General features: G+C 40.5%; 1 protein-coding gene across 4 annotated transcripts in view; it reads left to right on the forward strand.

The window, feature by feature from the left end:
* MOB2 (MOB kinase activator 2) overlaps positions 1–23,515 on the forward strand; it is a 121,919-nt gene that overhangs the window by 90,433 nt on the left and 7,971 nt on the right. For 3 of the 4 annotated variants that reach the window (XM_072864860.1, XM_072864859.1, XM_072864858.1), the window contains exons 2-3: positions 20,325–20,485; positions 21,696–21,789. In XM_072864860.1, coding sequence (XP_072720961.1) covers positions 20,325–20,485; positions 21,696–21,789 — 255 coding nt within the window. Of the gene's footprint in view, positions 1–19,101; positions 19,125–20,324; positions 20,486–21,695; positions 21,790–23,515 lie in introns of those variants that run through there. The other variant, XM_072864861.1, reaches the window with a different exon arrangement.

Genomic DNA, 23,515 nt, shown 5'->3' on the forward strand with positions numbered 1-23,515 from the left:
ATTGTTGGTAGAGAAGAACAGGGAGCTTAAAGATGTGGTTGAATGCAGAGGTGCAATGCCACCCTGATACAGAGTGACCAGCTCACTTGTTAGCACTTATGTTGTAGTCATATGAAGTTAAATGAGATGAATCCTACATTACTGTAATGGTTTACCATCTATTTCAGAGTAAATGTAGGACAAAGGGTATCAAATACCACTTTTAAGCCTGGCTGCCTGAAAGACTGCTGATTGAGTTTTCTGTAGTTTATACAGAAGGTGAATCAATACTAAACTTCGGGTGAAGTAATTTTTGTTCTGTTGATTAGGCCTACAAATGGCTTGGTGATGAGATCAAAGGATATCTTGCTTGTGCATAGCCTGGTGTTATGAACAGCCTACTGCATTTTAGGCTTTTTTTTCTCAGGTATAACTGGGAACCATCATCATCACTGTTCCCTCCCAGCCCTCCACAAGGACTTGTAGAAATTCACAGTGGACAAGGGATAGAGTGCCTGCCTTCTCTTTAAATTGCCCTCCATTTCTGTCTCTCCTGGTTGCGAATTACAAAGCTCAGTTGTTCCAGTACAATACTTAATCCGTATGGAACAGTTTTATATTTTCCTCCATAGCAAATTTGTTGTACATTATTTACATGAGTTGTAAGTACTTATAAGTAACTAACTCTCTTGAAGCTTTTAACATGCAAGTTGTTTCTATTAGTTAGGAGGTCCAAGTCCTCCAAGCTGCTGGGTGCCAAACAGCGTCTGTGTCACATGCTAGTAGTAACAGCTGCTGAAGGAAAAATCAATACAGGGACGAACCAAGGAGGGAAATGTGAGGAAGCAAAAAGATTTCATGAGAAGAAGCAGCAGCCCTGAGAACTGAAGAGTTTAAAAAGAGCGTGGGGAAAGACAAATGAACCAGAAAGGAGGAAAAATGTAACAAAAGCAACAGCTGTGCTCTCAGCCTTTCTAATTAATTTTTTATGAAAGCTACTGTTAGGTTTATTACTCCTTTAAATTATTAGTGATTCAGCTATGAAGAACTCTGGAGATGCTTGTATCTTTCATGACATGGGTTAGTAAACTGTGTTTAACACTTCAGGGATGGGACCAAGACTACACACTTGTAATGATTAAAAAAGAAAAAAAATGAAAATACCATTAGAAAAGTGTCATCTCCCCTTTAAATTAATCATAGCATAGCTGAGATGAAGTTACGTGTATTCCTTAGCACAGTGTTTAATTAGGGCTTTCGTTTCACTTCAGATGTTTTTGAAATATGTTAATCTCATTTTTCCCCTCTCCTGTAATGAATTGTGTAATTATTTAGCCCATGGTTAGGGAGCGAAAAAACCAAAATGGATGCAGTTTTTCTGTTTGTTGTTGTTTTGTTTTCTACAAGTTGGTGGTTCTGGAGAGAGGTAGAAGGGAAAGCGAAAAAAGTACAATGTAAAAACTTGGAATATTATTCTACTTTTTACCATTATTTAATGGTTCAAGTTTTTTGTGAAGCAGCTGATTACTGTTAGCTTCCTGGCAGAGGTGTGCTTTTTCCTGGCCTCAGGCAGCACAAGTGGAAGGAAGATTCAGGTACATGAGAGATCTCCCCTCTTTGGTCCCAGCGGATAACTGAGCTGGCCGTAAGCATTCTTCAGAGCCGTGTGCTGATGACTACAGGACACAGCATTCGCTGCCTGTGCCAGTGCTTGAATCCTGATTCAGACACTGGAGTGCGGCTCAGAACTGCAGTGCGTTTGCTGTGCCGTGGCACTTTGGGTCCTGCGCAGGCGATTTTTCAGAGACTAGACCTCATGCAGCTTTGTAGTCAGTGTGTTTCTTTTTAAGCCTCCAGTGAAACCAAGTCCCCCTTGGGTTAGTTGACTAACGATCGGTGATGCGGTGTCAGGAAAGAGGAATGATGTGGGCTACAGAGTTGTGATGTCATTGTGTAATGACTTCTGATAAAGTACAGTATGGTTTATATACACATAGTCCAGGATGAGTGTGAGAATAGATAACTTAAAACTCCTCTTTCTCTTAAGAGCCTCCCTTCTTCCAGCAATGTGCACGGATTGATTTGGATACTAACCAAAAAATAAAACAACCACCCCACTCTTTTTGGGTAGGTGTGCCATTGGCATTACTAACAAAGTGGAATTTTTACAGGTACTTTTCAAGAGTGTAGTAATTTGTTTTCAGTGATAGTGTGATGATTGCTTCAGTCAGGTAAATTAGCAAGTTTGTGTTGGCATCCTGGATGGTGCTATATATTTTTACATCCAGCACTTACAAATTTTTGAAAAATTAAATTCCTTATCTATTCCTCAAATAATTCATAGCAAGATCAGAAAGAAACCAGGTTAATTTTGATTGGATTCTGTTTTTTAAGTGATCATGCAAAGTCATCTTAAACATGCTCATGAAACAGGACATAGGTGGGTAGAAGCAGAGTGTGTTTGATGTGGCTGCCTCTTCTCCATTGCCTTGACTCATTGCTGAAGATAGCTGTTGTCCATGATGCTTGTGTGTATTGACAGGACTAAAGCAAGTATTTAAAAAAATCAATCCTGTTTTATCCTAACTTAGGTAGAAACATTTTTCAATAATTTAGTCTGGCCTACACTATTAGAAATTAATTAGAAAGAGCCTTGTTTAACATTAGCTAATCTGATTAATGCAGAAGTCTGGGGACAGGCAGAAGAGAAGGGAGGGAGGGCAGAGTGCAGGGAAGGGGCTTATAGGCAAAATGCTCTTCAGAACCATGTCAGCTATTTTTATCCTGTTCTTTTTCTTTCTCCCTCCCACAACTTTCCATTGTACCAAAATAGTTCAAAATGTTTATGGTTCAGGGCAACTGACATCACTAATTGTCGTGCTGTGTCTTGCTGAATATTTCTGTAACAGGAGCTGATTCCTTGTTCAATGACAGCCGGGGCTCTCACCCAGCTACTTGGAAAGGACCAGTGACACTATGGGGCAGCAACATCTTGTGCTTTGGCAAGGTGTGACCAGGCAGGAGGGGCTTTGTGGTAGCTCTTCAGTGTGTATGAAAGCACAGATGTGCTTTTGGAGATTGTTCTTTGACATGAATGTCCTGTCCTCAGGACAGAGCAGGTTGCAGTGGAGGTAGGCCCAAGTGGCATTGCCAGCCTGGTGGACTCATCTGGCTGGGACATGCCCTCCGGAGGGGCAGCTCTCCCTGCTTGCGCAGGTGGGTGTTCTCCAGCATACGCAGGTAGCAAAGTGTCTTCTGGTGGTGGCTGCAAAACTTGTACTGCTCTGCTTGATGTTCAGCCCCACCATGAGCTGTCAGATACTTCTGTCAAAGCCATTTAACAACCTGGTCACCTCCTGAAGCTCAGGACTTGATGCTGTGGCTCACTAGCAGTCCAGTGAGCCATGCACTTCTCCATTTCTTTGGGATAGTCATCTGTTTGTTCACTTGTATTTGCCACAGGAGTGTCATGACCCTAGTGTGTTTATGAAAGTTGGTGAACCATGTTCAATGTATTAACTTAATGCAGAAGTCGGTGTCTGTCTTCAGAGGTATTTACAACGTTGACCTGTATTTTGGTTACGTGTTCTACATCCTGTGAGGAGAGGACTGCTAAAATTCTTCTGTGTGTTGAAATAACCCTGTAAGGGGTCTCCAGAGGTAGCATAGGAAGGGCACCTGCCCCAAGGTTTAATAGCATTTTCCTCTGTTTTAGGGGCAAAAGTATGCTGCTTTTTTCTGAAGATCCCTCCTGGGTACTTTAAGAAGAATAGATTTGATTGTAATCTCAAACTTAATGAAATTATTCACCCTTCTTTTATCTTGTTTCCTTGGTATGCATCTGTTTCATTATAGGATTTGCTCCAGATTTTAGCTGCTTGTTTCTGCCTGGAAGATTATTTCAGTTTATATACGTGCAAACTATGAGCATGCAACATTCATCCTTCTCGGGGTTGACTACTATTCCTGGTTTGCCTCTTTGCTTCCTGTGTTGTAATAGCCTATCCTTCTGGTGCTGCTCTTTATGGAAAAGTATCTATTTCACACTTAATTTCTATCCGCTGTTCTCTGGTATCTCAAACCATCTGTGCACCCCGAGGTCTTTACCAAGTAGGTTTGTAGCAGAAAAAAAAAATCTGTAGAAGAGCTTTTCTCTTTCCATTCTTGATGATCTTTGCTGAAGAGCTGTGGTGTTAGGAACGTGGTCTCCCACCAGTTGTTGCCCTGTCTCTAAGATGGCTAAGACAAAATGTATCCATTCCCCTATCATACATCTTTCTCTGTAACTACACCAAAACTGAGGTTGATAAAGTGTTCTTTTGTTGAGGGGGATTTTCTAATCCTTTTTCTTAATCCCTGGATCTGTGGGGCTCAACAGAACCTTAACTAAGACTTCAGCAAGAGAAGATGAGATGTTGCTTTTCTTTTAAGAGCTGTCAGCACCTAGTCTCTGGAAAGAGAAGTGTATTGGATGTATGGATTAACCCTTTCTTCCAGCTTTCTGAAGAAAAAAAAACACTTCTTGGAGTTAATGGAGTCCAGAGTCCAATGGAGCTAGGTTGTTTGAGCTTGTCAGAAAATGCTGCTCTGTTAGTTTTCCAAGTTCATTTCTGTCTGGTACTGAACTAAGTTTAGAAGTGCTTTTGCGCAGACAGCAGGGACTGGTGGTAGCAGATGCTCCCCAGGTGAGAGGAACATTGTGGATGTCTGTAATTCCTTTTATTTTTAAAAAAAGAAGAATCAGCAGTGAGCACAGCTGTCCTCAGAAAGGCAGGTAGTGACAGAATGTTAAAACTCTTAGGACAGCTTAATACCTGAAAAAAATAATCCCGGCACACCATACAAAGTTCATGGAGTTAATGAAGAAAGAAGGGTTGGGCTGCTTCGTGGTGATCTATGAAAATTCACACACAGGAGAGATGACATTAGGTGACCTTGGTAGCTCCACTCACACTCCAGACACTTACCCAGATCTGCTTTTCAATCCAATGTGACCACAAATCCCAGATTCAGAACACCAAAGCCTTACAGGGATAAGTGCTGACAATCAGCAGGATGCATTTGGCAAGACAGGGGAAAGGAAATTGTGATAAACTAGGTTTTGCTGATTCTTCATTATACAAGGTCCTCAGTTTTGATGTGACTGTCTTATTTCTTCAGAACAAACCTGTGCAGGGAAAAGATAAAGCTGGGGTCTTGAGACCACCATCTATGTGGGGCAGAGGGGAAACTGTATTCTGTCTCAACTGAAATATTTATTTTTCTGTTGTTTTTCAGCATACAAAGCTTTTTTTCATGTCTAGGTACATCATGCAAATACATAAAAAAACTTGGTTGTGTGGTTTTTTTGGTTTTTTTTTGTTTTTTTTTTTTTTTTTTTTTTTTTAAATCCACACATCTTATTTAGTAGTCAAGCTAACTAATCTGTTAAGTGATTTCAGTTACAAGCTTTTTTAGAAGGATTCCTATTGATTTTTGAAGTAGAGACTTAAATATTGAGAAGTAACTTGAGATCACCGAACAATGATAATAAACTACTCTCAAGAGAGAGACTTCCTCACTGGTTAGGGACCATCTTTCATTTCTTCGCAGTGAAACTACTACTGTAGCTATGTATGACTAGTATGTTTACATCTCTGCAAAACCAGTATGAACTGCCAGTTGCTGCCAGGAATTGAAACAAGGCTTCTCAGGCGAGTGATGCAGGCTGTGTTTGAAGAGAGTTAGTAGGTCATAACCATCCCTTGTTTTGAGGTGACATGTTGGGTTGCAGAAGCTAGTGTAAAGGCATGACTCCACATCGTGTTTTGAGGAAGAATCTTAGATGTTGGTCTCTGCTTGTGTGAACTGATTAATTGCAAATCCACATGAACAGTTAAAGGTATTGCTTGTTATTTGCACATGCAGCCAAGGGAATGAAACAAATTCAGCACACAACTGTGCATCTAATTTTAATATTTATTTTTGAAAATTACTAGTCTTCGTTAACCAATTTCTTGGCTGCGCTTTCAGCATTTAATTAAAAGAATGAATTTGTATTTCAGCAAGCCCTTGGAGGTAACACTACAAGTTTGAATATATCTGTAGTTTTGGGGTTTTCTGATTGCTAATGGATCAGTATGTGTCTGTAAAGGTGCTTCTACTTAAGCTTTTCGGTCTCCCTTGGTGTATCCTGAAAAGTAATAAATTAGGGTTGGGAATCACTGCTGTCTCATGAGCTAATTAACAGTGGCTGATCTAACTGTACCAGTAATTAAACTATTATCCACCCTACTATTTTTCAATCAGCCATTCAAATATTCTTTACTTTGACTCATGATTCCATAGGGTTTGTATTTTAAATATATTTTTCTTCCTCTAATGTACTGAAAGCAAAACTTTAACATGCTGTTTTCTAGGAAATACTGGAACAGCTGTGTGCTATTGATGACAAAACTGAACAAAGAGCATTGCATCATTCTGTCACAAAGTTTAAAAATTAACTACATGGTTAGATTAGGGAATGTTTTGTACATATAATTTGTTAATGAAAATTACCTAATTAAGAGAATGCTTTGATTCCTTTTACCTTCAACTCACTCTTACCCTGTGAGGAGACACAGTTTGTGCCTTCTAACTGTGGATTTCAGTTTTTTTTAACAAGGTAGTTCATACTAAGACGGAAAGGCACCATTTCTCATCACAAGATCTGATCTAAGGCATGCCAAGAGAGGTGGGACTTCCCTGAACTGACTTTGGTTTAAATTAAAGCCAAAATATTAAGAAAAGAAAAAGATCCATTTTTGATTTTCAAAGCTGCCATTGAGAGAGAACTGACCTTGACCCATGGTCATTTCTAGTAAATAAATATCCTTCCTAATTAAAATGCTGTAGTTAATTTAAAGTGTAAGCGATGACTTTGTGGAGCTTGATACAGTGGATGAAAACTTCAGGTGGGGCTGCTTCTTCACATTGGTATTTCTTTGCCCAGCCTGTTCAATAACTAATGACTGGGTTGGTAATTGAATTCCTCACAGCTGCGTGTCTCAGTGCAACAACATGCATGTGTGTGTGCTAGTACAAATGCTTTAAAAGTGAGTTTACAGGTGCAGGCATGCAAAATTGCTTATGAATAGTGAAAACAGCTTACAGTTTTTTCCTATGCTATGTATCTACTTGAGTTTATATTGTTTACTGAAGCTCCTACAAAAAAGCTAAGATGTTTGAAGTAGCTATGTTGTTACCTGTGTTTCTGTGAACACTCTCAGTTCTGGTGTGCCCTACCACTTTTCTGTGCTATTAAACCACACTTTTTAGATGTAAACCAGACTCTGTTTATGTGAAGGATTCAGCTGTTGAAGTCCTGCCTACTGTGTGTGATTACATATAGATGACGTTTTCAAAGGTGGAACTGTAATAGCAAGGCAGGTGATGAATTTGTTTCCACTCTCTTCCCAACAAAAATAACTAACTTACCCTTCCAATGCAAGACACTTTTTGTGCCTAAATAGTTGTAATTTGCCGAGTCCTGCCAGAAGTAAAAAAGACAGTCCTTTACTGTTTCTTGCCTCTGGGGAGCTGAGGAGAGAGACAACAACTATGACTGAGCTCAGCTGCAAGCTGACATGTTGCACCATGTTGAAAAATATTTATCTGTTGAGAGCACAGGCTCTTGGAGTGAGTATTCTCACTAACTGTTTGGGGACTGTCATGCAGTCCATATTGTCTTCTTTCATACTGCACAGTGTAATTATAAAATATATTTTTAAACATTTTTGTAGACTTTTAAACATTGATAATTGTAAAATCCAGATTACAAGTACATTAGACATTATATGTACCTGTCCTCCAAAACATAGTATGCGGGTAAGGTGGTGAGCTTGACCTGCATATTTAACATACTTCCTTTGTTGCAGGTTTTCTTTAGGCTACGGTAGTACTTAAAACGAGTTAGTATTGTTAGATAAATGGTTTTTGTTGTACAAAGAGAGCTTGCAAGGCAAAAAGGCAGTGAGGAAACAAAAACACTTCTTACAAAGACAAACCTGGCTACACGCTGGTAGTTTCTAAGCAGAGTAGACTGTCTGCGTTTGTGTATCTTGGGGTATATAGTGAGAAGTCTGACTGCTGAAGCCAGGTTGCCATGGTGAAATAATTCCCAGCAATTAAAGCACAGTTCTATCCTGAAAAGCAACTCTGTGCAAGCTACATTGTGAAATCCCACATTTACGAAGCCATGAGGTTTCCAAATCGAATTTGCTCGGTTTAGAAATAAAAAGATAGCTTTGCAATCTGCCAGCTCTACAAACTTCATAAGGATTGGAAGATAACAAACAGTGTCTTCAGAGGTTTATGTGCTCTGGTGGTGAACTCCCTCCCCGCAAAGGTGGACCAAAGTGTACTGCATGTGCTCTTCTAGAAAGATAACAGGGCTGCATCAGAATAACCAGGAGGAGCAGTTGCTGCCAGAACTTGAATTTGATCATGATGCAGAAGTCAAAATAACTATTTAAGTGTGTTCCAATAGAAGATTACAGGATAATAAATAAATAAAGCACTGGTTAATAAACATGTCTGAAAACACACAGGGAATAGATATGTTAATTAAGAAGTTTCTGTGTTTTTACTGCAGTACATTTACATTTTCTTTCAATTTCCAGGGTCTAAAAACCTTGAAAGAGAGATACAGACTTTTTTGCCAATTATGTTCTTTTTAGTTTTTACTTGTTCTTTGCAAGCAGTTTTTCTGGCCTCCAAAATTTCAAATAATGTGTTGAAAAAACACTGTTCTGAGTATTATACTAATAAACCTGACAGGCCTATATTTGCCTTCCCCGATGTGAAAAAGGTGTTAAAAGCCACCCCAAAACTTACTTGCTTTCTAGTCTTGGTGCAGATCACTTGTTCTCATTGCTCTGTAGTGTGGGAGATGTCCCCACTGCAGCATGCAGCATCTGTAACAGCACCAGGTTCGGTATCTCTGCCATTGTCTGCTCTCAGTTGAGAGCCACTTTTTTCCTTTGCCTGTGTGTTATACCTTAAATTTCTTTAATTAAACTATAGATCTCTGCCTTGGACTGAAATGTTTTCCAGTATAGAGAAAAAACTATTTATCTCTGCTGACTTTAAAAGGTCCTTAGAGAGCCAATTCAGATATAAACATTTACATGTGCAGATATCTGTGGCTAGGTGAAATGAATCCTCTTCATACTGTCTAGCTGCAGTATGGGAGTATATTTAGCAATGGAGGATGATGAGGAAGCATTTGTGTTGCTAGAATACAAATTACTTTTTTCCTCTAAGGGAGGCAAGGAGACAGGAGCATCCTTATCTTGGTATTGTGTAAGGGCCTGATTGGTTTGGAGTGGGTGCGCCTGGGGACTAAAATGAGCTGCATGTTAACAAGACAAACCCCAGAACTCCAGCCTGTATCTTCAGCTGATGAACTAATGAATGGCTGGGCAGAGATGCCCTGGAGAGTTAGCATGGCATGGCCTCTCCTGTCCCTTTGTGCCCAGGGTCTGCTCTGAGAGTGTCGTTCTAGGGGAGGAGGAGTTGCAAGCAGGGGAGAGAATATACTATGAGACACCTTCTCAAGCAGGGATTTGCCCTCTTTCTACTCAGTTTTTGGCTTCCTTTGTCAGACAGCCAGAGTTCACCTACAATTAGAGACTTAAAAACAACAAAAACAAACCCAAGAACCACCACCCCATGTCTGTCACAGGCTCAGGACTTGGGTACCTGTGATGCAGTGTTCTGCTGTATGGTTTGTTCTAAGCATTGCATAAATTAATTTTTGCAACACTGTTAATCTATGGCCTACTGAATCTGTTTTACCACAGACCTAATTTGGCTCCATGTAGAGCTCTTGAAAATAAACATTAGGAAAGATTTGTGTCCTTTTTCTTTCCTAATCCCCAAATTACCAAAAATCTGGACTGTAGTAAATCGCTTAGGAAAAGAACCTTGCTGAGGCTTTATGTTGGCACCTCCTGGTTTGGATATGAGGGCTTTTTGGCACAAAGGTAAAAGAGAACATTTAAAAATTAAGAACAACACGGTATTTGCTTGGATAAGGTAATTTTCTGTGTTTCTACTACTGAATGGTTCCTTTTAAATTGCATCACTGGCTCCTAGAAATAAGTAATCTATTTGTCTCCCATCTCATATCGCTTCCCTCATGTTCCCAGGGCTCTGTCCCACTCAGCCCCTCCCAAGTGTGTTGACTGGAGGGGAACCTGGACCACTGCAAGGATTATACAGGCAGAAGACCCTCCCCAAAGGCAACCAGCGAGGCAGGATACCTCCTCTGGCTCTGTGGGAGGAGCTCTGGCAGGTCCGCTCAGAGAAGAAAGGAAACTCTAGTCCAGCATGTTTTACCACAAGAATGCACTCTGCGCATTTTTGTAGTGGTAACTGAGCTGTTCGCATGCCTGGCCTTGCCTCTGTAGCCATTCTTCCCAGAGCTGCATTGAAGAGAAGATGGGGGATCCTGAGCAGAAGCGAAGGAGCAGCAGTGGTACCTGGCCACCAGCAAATACCTGGGCGTTTCAGCACTGTACTTTGAAAGGCATTTAATCTGCAGCTGACACGCCACTGTGGGCAAACAGTATGACAAACATTGAGCTAGCGCTGGGAGGTGACATGCAAGGGAAGAGAGAAGGAGGGAGAGAAGTAGAATCATAGAAAAATTTTGGTTGGAAAAGACCTTTCACATCATCGAGTCCAAGTGTAAACCTAACACTGCCAAGTCCACCACTAAACCGTGCCCCTAAGTGCCACATCTACATGGCTTTTAAATACCTCCAGGGATGGTGACTCAACCACTTCCCTGGGCAGCCTGTTCCAATGCTTGATAACCCTTTAAGTGAAGAAATTTTTCCTAATATCCGATCTAAACTTCCCCTGGTGCAACTTGAGGTTGTTTCCTCTCATCCTATCACTTGTTACCTGGGAAAAGAGACTGACATCCACCTTGCTACAACCTCCTTTGAGGTAGTTGTAGAGACTGATAAGGTCTCCCCTCAGCCTTCATTTCACTGGACTAAACAACCCCAGTTCCCTCAGCCGTTCCTCATAAGACTTGTTCTCATGACCCTTCACCAATAGGTGGGTGGGGAGTCCTACAAAAGGGAACGGAAAGGCCTGATGGATCAGAGACGTAGCATGTGCAGGTGCCCCATGTTCTCCTTGCTTTGCCAGCAGCACCAGCTGTAACTCAGTTTGGCCCTATAGAATGTTTTGGGCTTTCTGCTGAGAAGCAGCATTATGAAATAATGTTATGGCTCTTGTCATCCTTAACATGCCTGCCATGCCTTGGCACCGACTGTTTACAGCAGAGCATCTGGAGGCCAAGCAAAGATTCCCTTTTAAGGCAAAGAGCCACTATGAGAATCCAGAAGAAAAAGTTTCCCTGGCATGTAGGGTACATTCTTCTTTCTTCCTCCTCTTAAATAAACTATTAGTAACTTTTAAAAACAGAACAAAAATGAAGAGGCAGGGCCAGAAATGCTGCCAAAGACATTTTATTCTGTGCAGCCCCCTTAGACCTGCGCAGCAGCCGAGCCCTGGAGCTAACCCAGGGCAGGAGAGGGGAAGAATGAAACTGAGGTCAGAGGGGTCTGTCAGAGACCTGGGGCGAGAGGAAATCGGAATGGAGACTGTCTTAAAAAGCTTAGTCTCCTTCCCTTCCCCAGGCCCTGGAGAAATGGTCTGACTGCAGCAATCTGTGAACAATTGTACTGTATACTGCACTGGGATTTGGGCTTGCTTTCTAACACCTTACACAGCTTCCCTTCCCATGCTGATGTTCTTTTCTCTTCTTTCCCAATCCTGAACATACACATCCAGGATCTGTGTTCTGGGTGTGCTGTCACGTGGAATTTTCAGCTGAAGACTTAGCAGCGATCTGGGTTAAAACAGGACATAGGTTGGGAGAAAAATTTCCACAGAGATAGTAATCTTGTATGGTTTTAAAGAAAGAGGGAAATACAAATATTGTCTCTCACTTTTTCTCAAAGGAAGGGCAACTCTACTGATGTTCAAGTGAAACTTGTTATTCCCCTTTTCTTGCCTGCTATACAAATTAATAAGGATGTTGAATTACCAAGATGTGATTTTTAAGCTGCCTAGCACCTCTAACCTTCCAGTCCCTGTACTTAACTGAGGAGAAAAGACTGTGGGCTGCTGGGGTGGGAAACCAGACAGCCTTCGAGAGTTTGTTCCTGTCCTGTAAAAACTCGCGTAGCCTGCTTCTTCGTTGTTCTTGGTGGGAGTCTGTCACTAGGACTCATAAATTTTAGCTCATAAAACTGTTTCTTTCCTGCTATGAATGGGTTCAGGACTCCCATACTTACGAAGAACATTTCTAACCAGAAATTAACTGATAACTTCTTTCCAGTAAAGTGCCACAGAAAAAACAGAAAGGTAACAAGTACATCTGTGAGCAGCTAACCTAGTTTTCCTTACAAAGCTATAGCCTTCTCTGCATGGCTGAAATCTTTGGGTTTTTCCCCTCTGCAAAGGGAGTACATTAGAGGGAGAGAGCTTGCATACTAAAATTTTTACCTTAATGTGTTTTATTCCCTCTTCTGTTCTACTCACATCCTATTTGACTCCTTACCCAAAGAAGGGAAAATATCCAATATATCTTTGATTTTGAATTATAAACCCTTATTCACTAGAAAATATAAAAACATGAAAGTGTTCATAAAGATTGGCCTAAAAGACACTGTTAAAATGTTGGCTTACTGTCTCTCTAATTCTCTGTTGGCTTATGTTTTAAGAAGCTAACCCCCATCCTCAGATTACCAAGAAAGTAGGTTTTGGCAGGAGTACTTCACTGTATAAGACTTCATCAGTGGAGGATATTTTAAAACATGACACTTGAAAAAGAAAGGATAAAAGTCAAAGGCCAAGATAGTTTGATATATCTGGTAGTTCAGTAGTGTAGAGGTACACCTGGGTGAGGTAGAATATGGTGTCGCTATTGGGAGACTGTAAGTTTTCCACATAAATGTTTTAGTTGGGAATGTACCATTTTAACCCCCAAATTTTCTGGATTGTGAACTATACAAATTATAAAGCGCAAGCTAGGTTACTTGAAAATAACTCCCAAAACCTCAAGTGACTTTTTAAAATATCATTTGATAACATTTCTGTGGGCATCTTATTTTTTTGATCTTCCTTAAAATAGATTTTTCTTTTTGTGCCACTTTTGCATGCATTGCTATGAACCGTGGGGCTTTTACTTCTCTCACCAACACTGACTGAACGCATCACAGCTGGATTGTCACAGTCGAGACGTGCTCTCTTCTAAATTTGCTGGGGATTGCTAGGATTATACCAGTTAACCTCGGGTAAGAAATAGGGTCAGTTACTTTAAAAAAAATATTATTAATCACAAAATAGACATCTTTGTCCTGTAAGGTTCATAATCCATGGCGATTTTCATACCCACAGACTTGAGATGGCTTGTGAGTTTTGAGGTTTGCAAACAGGGAGGTAAATTTGTCATGTGAGGCCTGTTGGACCTGTTCTGTCAATTTTCAAATGGAAATCAGTGTGTTTGAGACTTGGCTGGAACCTGAAACTGGTGGGTGATCCAGAGGGCACAAAGTGCTTGGAGTTTTGCGTGCAACTGTGCTCCTCACCACTATAGGTTTTTTTAATAAACTTTTTAACTTTCTGAAGTTACTCTTATATGTGGTACTAAAACCACTTTAACATGCCACATTAAAAGAGAAAAGCCACTGATTACTTGTATTTAAAAAAGAAAAAATAAACAGCTAGTCACTCCAAGGGTAGTTAGTTGGGTGTGAAGGGTAGGAGGTAGTGATTGAAGCATCATCGTTTGTCCTTGATGAGTTTCAGATGCAGTGTAAGAAACTGCACAGCTTGCTGGAGACAGCAAGAAATTATTATAGCTGTGCTGGTTCCCTCTGGAAAAAAGGAATCCTGAATTGGTAGAGATAATCTTAAAGTGCATTATCAGTTTAGGGAAGTTTGGCATTTAATAAATCACTAGTATTCGCTCTGCGTGATCAACCTTGTAATAAATCAGATTCTCATGACCAAAACCATGGGTGCCTGGTACAATTCCAAACTGGTGTGAACTACATCAGGTTATGAAGCAGGTCCACACAGTGGACATTGCATCTTTGATACTTCTTCAGCTACATCAGGTTGCTTCACATGTGCTTCTTTCCAAACAGACCATATCAGTTTACACGGAAGCACATCTTTAGTATTTGTCCCATGAATAAACTTTGAACGTTACAGCCAGTTTCTGCTATGAAATGGGAATAAAATTTTCCTCGTATGGTTTTAAAACTAAAATAATACCTGGATGGTGCTTTGAAGATGCTTGAAAGTGTGGTTTTTTTTAAACTAAGAAACTACTGGGCATCTGATCAAGAAGGAAATGAAAGAGAGAGATTAGAGGAGTATCTTTATTAACTGAGATGGGATAAGAAAACAAGCTGGGAAACTGGCAAGTTTTACTCGATCTTAACAAAGCAATTAGACCAGGGAAAAAAATCATCACAGCCCAATGGGCCTGCCACTTGGTGGACCGTCTTATACATCTCCTTCTCCAGTGAAATCCAGGCAGACTTCCAGCTGCTGTGTTTTCTCAGCTGAACACAAGGATGAGTATGTAAGCCCTGCTAGAAGCATTAGTGAATGTACTGTCTTTGGCTGGAGCCAGTTTGCTGAACCTTCTTCTAAGACTAGATGAGTGACCTCTCTTCTGCCATCTCCTATCACTTTTCCCTCTCTGAAACTTATTCACAGGTGTGACTTGGCCTGTGGCATCATATTCAATTGAGTGCCTAAAACCAAACAAACACAAACCTATCCTGGGAGTTATCTGAAGAATTAGTTTGTACTCTGGTTTGCCTGTCAATAAAAACTGCTGAGTGCTGTCTCCTTGGATTCCCTAAAGATGTTTCTTTCCTTAATTAGTAGTTAAGCATTGATAGACAGGTTTTGGTCTAACCTCTTGACAGACCTTCACCAAACTGCTGTGTTACAGCTACTCCTCTAGCTGCTTTGGAGATACAGTTGATCTGACACGAATGTGTTAAGACACATTTAGCAGAATTCTCTTATTTTTTAAGAAAGACAGAGGTAAACATGAATCAGGACTTTGGTTTGCTTTAGGGTGCCTATAGCAGTGTTTTGAAAGGTACTGCCCTTTTTGTGGTCTTATATAATATTTAGTTATGTTTCCCAGTAAGTCATCATCTACAGGTCATGTATTTTAGTGTTTCCTGAATAGAACAGTAAAACTCTACTGTTCTTGTCGCTTTTCCTTTCACTGAAAGCAGGCTGAACAAGCTGTTGCTGAATGTGCTTCTTTATGGTCACTGCTGTAGTCTTCACTTATAAGGGTGTTCTGGGACATCTCAGAAATGGCTATACACAATTTTTTGTATTTGTGTACTTTAAATATAAAATGAAAAATTGAGGAAGGCATCTTGAACGTGAACAGCTCACAACAAAGGAAATAATGGATGCTTCGCTTTGCACGTTTTGAGTTGGTTCCAGGTAGATGGTGTTTTCTTACAAGTCTTTGAAACAACAGTGAACTTGGAGGTAGGGGAGAGCAGAAGGAAGGAGGCTAACTTCTAAACTTTACACTATTTGGTAATTCTGGTAATTGTGAATGTATGAACTTTGGTTTGTCTAGAATATGGAACTATTATTTGTTGATTCTTAATCATATGTAATCATGTTTCTAAAACTGTTTTCTCCATACTGCTGTATGCTCCAGCTTTGTAAGTCTGTAAAGAAAATGCTTTAGTATTGACTAGTGTTGACGGTTTCCAAACTAAACCCACAGTTTTACAGCCTAGACTGAGCATGACTCAATTGAGTAAGCCTCACTTTAAAACCTGAGTTCTGCCTAATTGAGGCAAGATGTGTGGTCCAGTTCAAAACTTGACGTTTTTAAGACTGGAATTTTTTTTACTTTGTACTTAGAATATTTGGGCCATGTAGTATCCCAACTGCACTGCACGCAGGTCATGAAAAATCTGCTGGCAGAAACAATTTCTGTGGCCTTGCTTTAGCTCTCAGCAGCTGCAAAAGGTTAAAAACAAGTTTGTACTGCACATGGTGATTTGACATTCAGGTTTCAGTGGTGTGAATAAACCCTTTGATATCAGTGATTATGGGCATTTTGCAGGTTCAGTGATGATACCCATGAATCAGGTTCTTTTTTAAACCAAGCCAAAGCTTTGGAAAAGGGCAGAGCATGGGATCCTTCAGGAAGCTTCTCTTTGAAGTGCTCCAGTTCCAGCACAAGGCGGTTGTGGAAAGACTACACTATCTGTTGAAAAGATGCAAAGTGGCTGCATGTACTAATCTAACAGAGAACTGACATTTGTGTGGAAATAAGGGGTTTTGGTTTTTGTAAAAGGATGACGTATAGTTGTTTGCATTAGCAAACGTGTGAAATATATTTAGTGTTGAATTTTTTTTCTTTTCTTGAAATGGGGGGAAGATGCTGAAGTGAGAATGAGATACACACTATCCATTTCTATTCAGTGGAAGGCTTGCCTCAGCCTCGTATGTCTGGCTTCCTTCTGTGGTTTCCCTCCACAGCCTGGCTCTATCACAGACTGTCTTTGACCTCTTTGTCTCTCTCCCCTCCTCCTCCTCCTCCTCCTCTTAGAAGACTGCTCTTAGCTGACGTGGCACAGCCCTAACCTGGGGCCCTTGGTTTAAGTATCCTGAAGTAAAGCAAAGACACAAACTCTGTTCTATCCAGACTCCTCCTCACTGATAACTTTTCTCCCCAAGTGTGGTTAATGCGGTTTGTTGAACCAGTCTCTGAAGTTGAAAGTATTTTCTGCATGATTGTTACTGGAACTATAATTTTCTTAAAAAATCAACTCATCCTTGAATGCCTGAATCCTGCCCCCCCAAACTAAACCCAAAAGCCACTAAACCCAACCAGCTGGAAAAAACCCTAAAGAGTATATTCTGAATAGACCTTAATATTGTCTGTCAGAGGCGCAGCAGATATGAAGGGGCTGTATGGAGTGTGCCAGGCTTGGTTCCAGCAGCATAGGAGTAAGGCAGCCTGTCCTGGGAATTAAGCAAATTAGTGGCCTGGAGTATTTTTTACTAGCTAGTACCAAGTGCATAGTTTCAACTAGATTTATGCTGTTGACTGTCAGGGTAAGGTAGTTTCAAGTCTTAACATGGTATTCCTGCAAAAGGAGGAGGTCAAACATGTTGCTTCATCTGCTATAAAGTCAGGTTACAGACTATCGAACGAGACTATTGTTTTATGCTATTGCATTTTCCTTGAATATCATCTCAAGTTCTGTGAAAATCTGAAATCTCAGGCCCAAGCATAAATTAAGTATATCTTTCATAGCTTCTTTAAATCCCTTTAAGGCCCTCCTGCAGTTCTTGCTTTCATGGACTTTTCTTTCTTATCTGTAGCTTATTTTTACATGGTGACGTTCAAATGAGATCTAGCAAATGTAAGGGTTTGAAGACAACAGCTGACAACCAGGAGCTGTTGGTCTAACTGAGCAACCCCTCTGTATTAAGAGCCTTGTGCTGAGGAACATCTGACTTCACATGTCCTAAAACATCCCTCTGTGGAGCAGCTATGAGAATCAGTCCAGGTTACTTCATTAAATAAATGTAAGGAACAAATCTTGCAGGCTTCATTTGAATTGGAATGCACTGCTGTAGAAAAAGGAGATGGCAGGAAATGTGCAAGAGTAGCTATGTGCTAAATTCATCTTTACATGTACTGGTTTTAGTTTATTCTCATACTGTATTTGTATTCTTTAAAAAGATGTTCTATGTCACAGGTGTTCTCTCTCTAACCACGAAATCCACCTTTCTTATTGTTGCCGTGAAAAGCCGAAATCAGAACTCAATAGTCGGGATGACTATTAAGCAGGTATTCTTTATTGCAGCGCTGGGCAGCACTGGGGATCGCTCCGCCACAAGTGCTCCGCCAGGTTAGCACAACACATCAGTTCATATACAGAAAAATCATACATATTCATCAGATTTCCTGAAAAGGGCAGATTTATGGTGATGAGTTCCCGGAATTCATTTACATAGTCCAAGCATGCGCAGTAAAATTAGGGTTAGGGTCTTTTCACCCTCCCGGTGGTCTTCCATAGTCTTCCTCACGTTGTCTGTTAGTTGAACTTTGGGCTTCCTTTGTCCATATATAGTCATTGAGTTAGCTCATCAGTCCTTCGGCCTTGGAATGTTACAAGGGGGTCGATTTAAGCTAGTTCTTCGGTGCTTATCTTTGGCACAATCGTCCTGAGTTCCTGTTATTAGTGATTTAATTAGGAAGCCTAACGAGCTTGCTCAAGGCCTGCTTAGTCCTATCAGGTAAGAAGTCACAGGAAATGTCCCACCATCAACTCTGCTCAGCAGGTAACCAAAACTATCTTTGCAGGGGAAGAGAACAAAAGGAAACAAGGATGCGAGTGAAACTAAAAAAATGCAAGTCTGTGTCTTAGTCAGGGATTGTCAGGGATTGAACCCTTTCATTATTAACGTATGGAAATAAAGTGTGACCATCTTTGCCCTACCAGAGACCTCCTACAGTGCTTTCTGCACATATGTGGTTCATAAATATATTGTGAAAGTGTAAGCATATATTGTGCTGCTGTCACTAAGTTTTCCTTGATTTTTCCTTGATGGTGGCCTTCCTGAAGTCTTAAAGTTCCTCTAGTCTTAATTTACTGATTAGAGAGAAGTATGGCAAGACTCGATGCGCGTTCAAGACAGTAAACAGTGGCAGTGCTGGTGACCGAGTTGTAGTATGTTATGGTGTTCCTTTCTTGTGGAAGGTGAATCTCTGTCTCTCCCTACTGCAGGGCTGACGATGAGTCATTCTGAAGATGGATTTAATGAACAGATCAGTAAAGAGCCCATAAAGAGAGAAATCTGAATAATCATACTTCCTTTGGGGAAAGCACTGACACTTCAAAGACCACTCCAGGAAAGATGTGCATCCCATCCTCACAGCAAAAATCAAGCCTTGCATGTATCTCAGACAGGGGCACAGTTGGAAGATTTTTAAAGTGTATTAAGAGCCAGAACGTGAGGTCAATTTCCTTTGGATGGCATCTAGATGAATTTCAACAGCAAACTTAATGCAGTCATATGCAAAGGTCGGCTTGTCTTGGTTTTAGAGATCCTTAAAAACCTCTTTAACCAAGAAACCCTGACATTAAAAAATCCTGGCATCTCTTCCTTGTATTCATGTGAATAGTGCACAGCACGTATTGCTGTACTGCACTTGTCCCTCACCATTAAATATATCTTCTGTCTCTGGTTAGGTGGATTTTTTAACTGTAGAAACACATAGATATGCAGCTGTTTGACCACATAGCCTAAAAGACCAAAGTGCTGACCTGCCATCCTTCCTCAGAAGTCCTTCCTGAATCCCCGGCCCAGGAATACGGGTTGGGTTGAGAGTCTAGTTTGAGGATGTTAAAAACAGAGTGAGAGGAAAACTCTACTGATTACAACGAACACTTTAGAAATGGGAGGTGAAAAGTCACAATATGCCATGGAGATAAATGCATTTTATGGAATGTGGTTTGTCTGCTTTTATAAATCCAAACGGAAGGTTATTTCATAATGCACTGGATTCTAAAGGATTTTCAGAAAAAAATGAACTCTGATCTTTCTGTCTCAAGTATCCCAGGAGCTGAGAAAGCTGGTGTTCTTGTAGTTATCAGTGCTTCTAGCTGGAGTCACAGATGCTTACTCCCAGAAGGCTTCTGGTATCTCAGAGAACATAGAGCTGGAGTAGCGAGGAATGCTGTAGCTCTGAATGAGCAGTGCCAGCGCATTGTGTGGAAAGCGTGTTTTTCCAACTGAGAGCTACCTTCTTGCAGCAGTCCGCTTTTACTGTCCCTCAAACACCCATTTTGCAGGTGACAGTTAACTGCACCTGCAGTTATGATGCAGCAGATTGTTAGTATACTCGCATTAGAGTAGCTCCTTCAGGCACAGTGCCATTCTGCTGTCACGACTGTTCATAGGCGTAGAGACTGTCACTCTCCCAATAATTTGCAGTCTAAACTGACAAAAGGGCAACGGAGATGGAGCAGCTCAGTCTCAAGTTTCTTAATGCCATTCAAAACTTCCAGTGTTACTTGAAAAAAGTGACTGAGTTCAAATACACTTTTTAAGAAACTATCTTTTGCTTTAATAAAAAAAAAATCAAGCTAAGGGGAGGGAAGGCAGGAGGAGCACTGTAAACACAAATACAAGAGTCTGGATAAACCAGCTTCTTTCAGGTTTCTGTAGCTGTTCATCAACAGTAAAGGTAACCATTCTTCTCTCTTTTTAATCTCTTGCAGGAAGTCCAAGGGAAAGCCAAATGGTAAAAAGCCAGCACCGGAAGAGAAGAAACTTTACCTAGAGCCAGAATACACAAAATCCAGAATTACTGACTTCGAATTTAAGGAGCTAGTGATGTTACCACGAGAAATAGACCTCAACGAGTGGCTAGCCAGCAACAGTGAGTATTGTGGTCATACAGCTCTGAGCTTGTTGTCCACACCCAAGAAGGCATTCATTCACTCTGTTTCTTTTTACTGTTTTCAGTGCTTAGAAAAACACTCAATGACTATTTATGCTTACTGCATAATGCATGTCATTATACCTTGAATAGTAATTAAGCTGTCTCACGTACAAACCAACTGTGCTCAGCAGCATGGAAGCCTTGATGCGTTTCCTCCTTCCAACTCCCTCACTGTGGCACTGAGGGCATTAAAGTTTTTGATGCTCTTTTGAGGACCATCAGATTCCCTTTGACTATTTGCTAAACCAGTTGGTTCAGCATGTTTCTCACTCAAGCTACTGGTCTTCTAAAAGCATTGTAAAAATGGTAGTTTATTAAGACTTATATATAAAGCAAGTTACGCTTGAAGCCAGAAGTTTTGAAGTCTTTTGGTTGGATTTCTTCTCCCCACTCCTTCCAAGCTTTGGTGGAATTACTGTGAATTTAAACTGTAGTCAAGCCGGAACTCAGAGATGTGACTGAATGCTGTATGTGTGCATCTCAGTTCTGATTTACAATACTTTCCTGTGCTTCTGCTTCATCTTCCAGTTCTAACCTGCAGCTATGAGCCAGTCTTGTTTACACTTTTAACGGTATGTGGTAGTAGCAAGAAACTACTTCAAACTGTACACTAGGAAAGTTTATAGAGACTCATTAAGAAAAAGTGATGTGCCCCCCGAGGAGTATTAAGATGTTAAATTATCTCAGGAGATTTTTAAAAAGTAGAAGTGGACTAGTTTTCATGCTGTTTTTTTTAAAGGAGATATGTCATGAGAACTATTAATGCTGTTTTCTAGCCACTGTTCATTTTAAGTCTGACTTCAAAAGAACATAGCAAATTGTTTGCTTTCAGCTTGTAGTAGAGTATTCTACTGTAAAGGTGAGGCTGATGATGGAGACACTTTCCAGTCTTGCTGCTTAGTGAGTAATAAGAGCTGATGCATCATGCTGCTTTCATCTTAAATTAAAACAAGAGTTTTCATTCTATGTACCTCTTTGTTTTGCAGTTCATCATTAGACTCATTTAGCTGAATCATGTTTAAATTTGTATGCAAGCTCAAGACTCTGAGGTCACTTCAATTGCTCTATTTAAATAATTGTCTGGAGGATAACCAGTGTTGGAAAGTATTTTACTTCTGAATTTCTTTCTTTTGTCTTTATTTTTCAGCAACAACTTTCTTTCATCACATCAACTTACAGTATAGTACAATCTCAGAATTCTGTACAGGAGAGTCATGTCAGACCATGGCAGTGTGCAATACGTAAGTCTATATTTACAATTACAGGGTTTCCATGAAGTCTTCAGAGTTGCTTGGGGGAGAATATTGGTATTAGATGGCATTGGGCAAGTGTTTTACAGCAGATCTCTACTTAGTGAGAATGTGGCAGCTGTACATCCTCTTCTTTCCCCTCAGCAGTTAAGGGTGGTGGAAATCTGTTTTTGTGGAGGACTAGAAAGACGAGATTCTTTGACTGTTCTGAGCTGGTTTTATAACGTCAGATCAGAGAGGCAAATTACGATGTGTGTAGCTTGAGGGGAGAGGGGAAGAAGAGCAAGGCAAAACTGTCTTTACTGGTAACAGTGCTGGGATTCCATAAAAGGCCAGGGAGGATAAACGAATTGCAGAAACCTCAGAGGGTGCTTTTGATAGCTGCAACGCTGACAGAGGACCAGGCTGCTGACGGATAACCTCTAGCCTGACGTGAGCCACTGGCTTTCTGCCCGAGCCCCTGGGCACAGAGGACACAAGTGACAGCTTTGCAAAGAGTAAGGAAAACATTTTGGTTTGGCATTTTCCCCCTGTAGGACTTAGCAGACTTTTTTAACATTGACTAGCTGTCACTTATGAAAGAAAGCTTTGTAGTTTTACTGTACATGGTGAATATAAGAAAAAGTTATCATAAACTCCTGCTCTTGATTAGCACAGTCTAACATGTTGGAATATGAGATCCAATTGAGTATGAATAAGCCTGTTGCGTTGTGGTTTTTATTTCTCCAGCACATGTGTTGATAGTCCTTTTTGTCCCTCCTCTTGCATTTCCTGGGATTAATTTAGTTGAGATGGATTTTAAAACAGAAGACTGAGCAGTTAATGTTATAGTACATCAAACAAACATGCCAGGCGATGTATGCAACAGAACCAGAGCAATGTATTGTATCTCTGACAGTAATTACGTAGTGCTTAGAAAGGAATCCTTGCTCAATGCACTGGGCTATCTTGTACACTTGAAATTAATATCAGGGGCTTTCTTTGAGAGCACTCTGAAGAATGCAAAGTGTATGGAGGATATTTTTGCATGTAGAAGTTGAAAAGATAACTGTCAGTAGAGAATTAAAGGCCATGCTAGGGACTTTGAAAGCAAGCTGGAACAGAAAGTAATAAATCTCTGCTGGACCCAGATTTTATCAAAAGGAGACAGCATGTCTCTAAATGAGAAATGGTGATCAGTAAGATGAGTATTTTGTTGCCTCTTGCTCCCAAGGTTTCTCCTGTTTTAATTCCTGATGTAGCACTGGCTGTCCAAAGGACTGCGTTTAACTATTTATCCACTTGGCTGATGGGAAATAGTGGCTAAAAGAAGGTGGTGGTAGGGAACCTACATAAGTGTTACTCCATTCTGCTCTAGTGAGTCTTAAACAAGAGTTCTCTGTAAGCAATTTATGCTGCAGAATAAAGAAAGGAAGTGCCTGTAGGCGGCTCCAGCTGTAGTCTGTATTTTTAGTGGTGAGGACCGATAGCAGAATGTTCCTATCCTTTGTTTTGGAAAACTGAGAAATTGCGCTATTTGGGAATAACAGGAAGCATGTCAACACTTGGGTGAAGCACTCAAAATGGTTTGTGTTTAGCTAAATCATAATAACTTAAGTATCTTCCTGTACTTGGGGACAGATGACTGATTCATGTTTGCAAACTGTAGGCTGCATATTTCATTCTTCTATCAAGTGTGCGGGTCTATGAAAAAAACAGAGAGGTGAGATCACCTAGC

The sequence above is a fragment of the Ciconia boyciana genome, chromosome 6, assembly GCF_034638445.1.
Source record: "Ciconia boyciana chromosome 6, ASM3463844v1, whole genome shotgun sequence".
NCBI lineage: Eukaryota > Metazoa > Chordata > Aves > Ciconiiformes > Ciconiidae > Ciconia > Ciconia boyciana.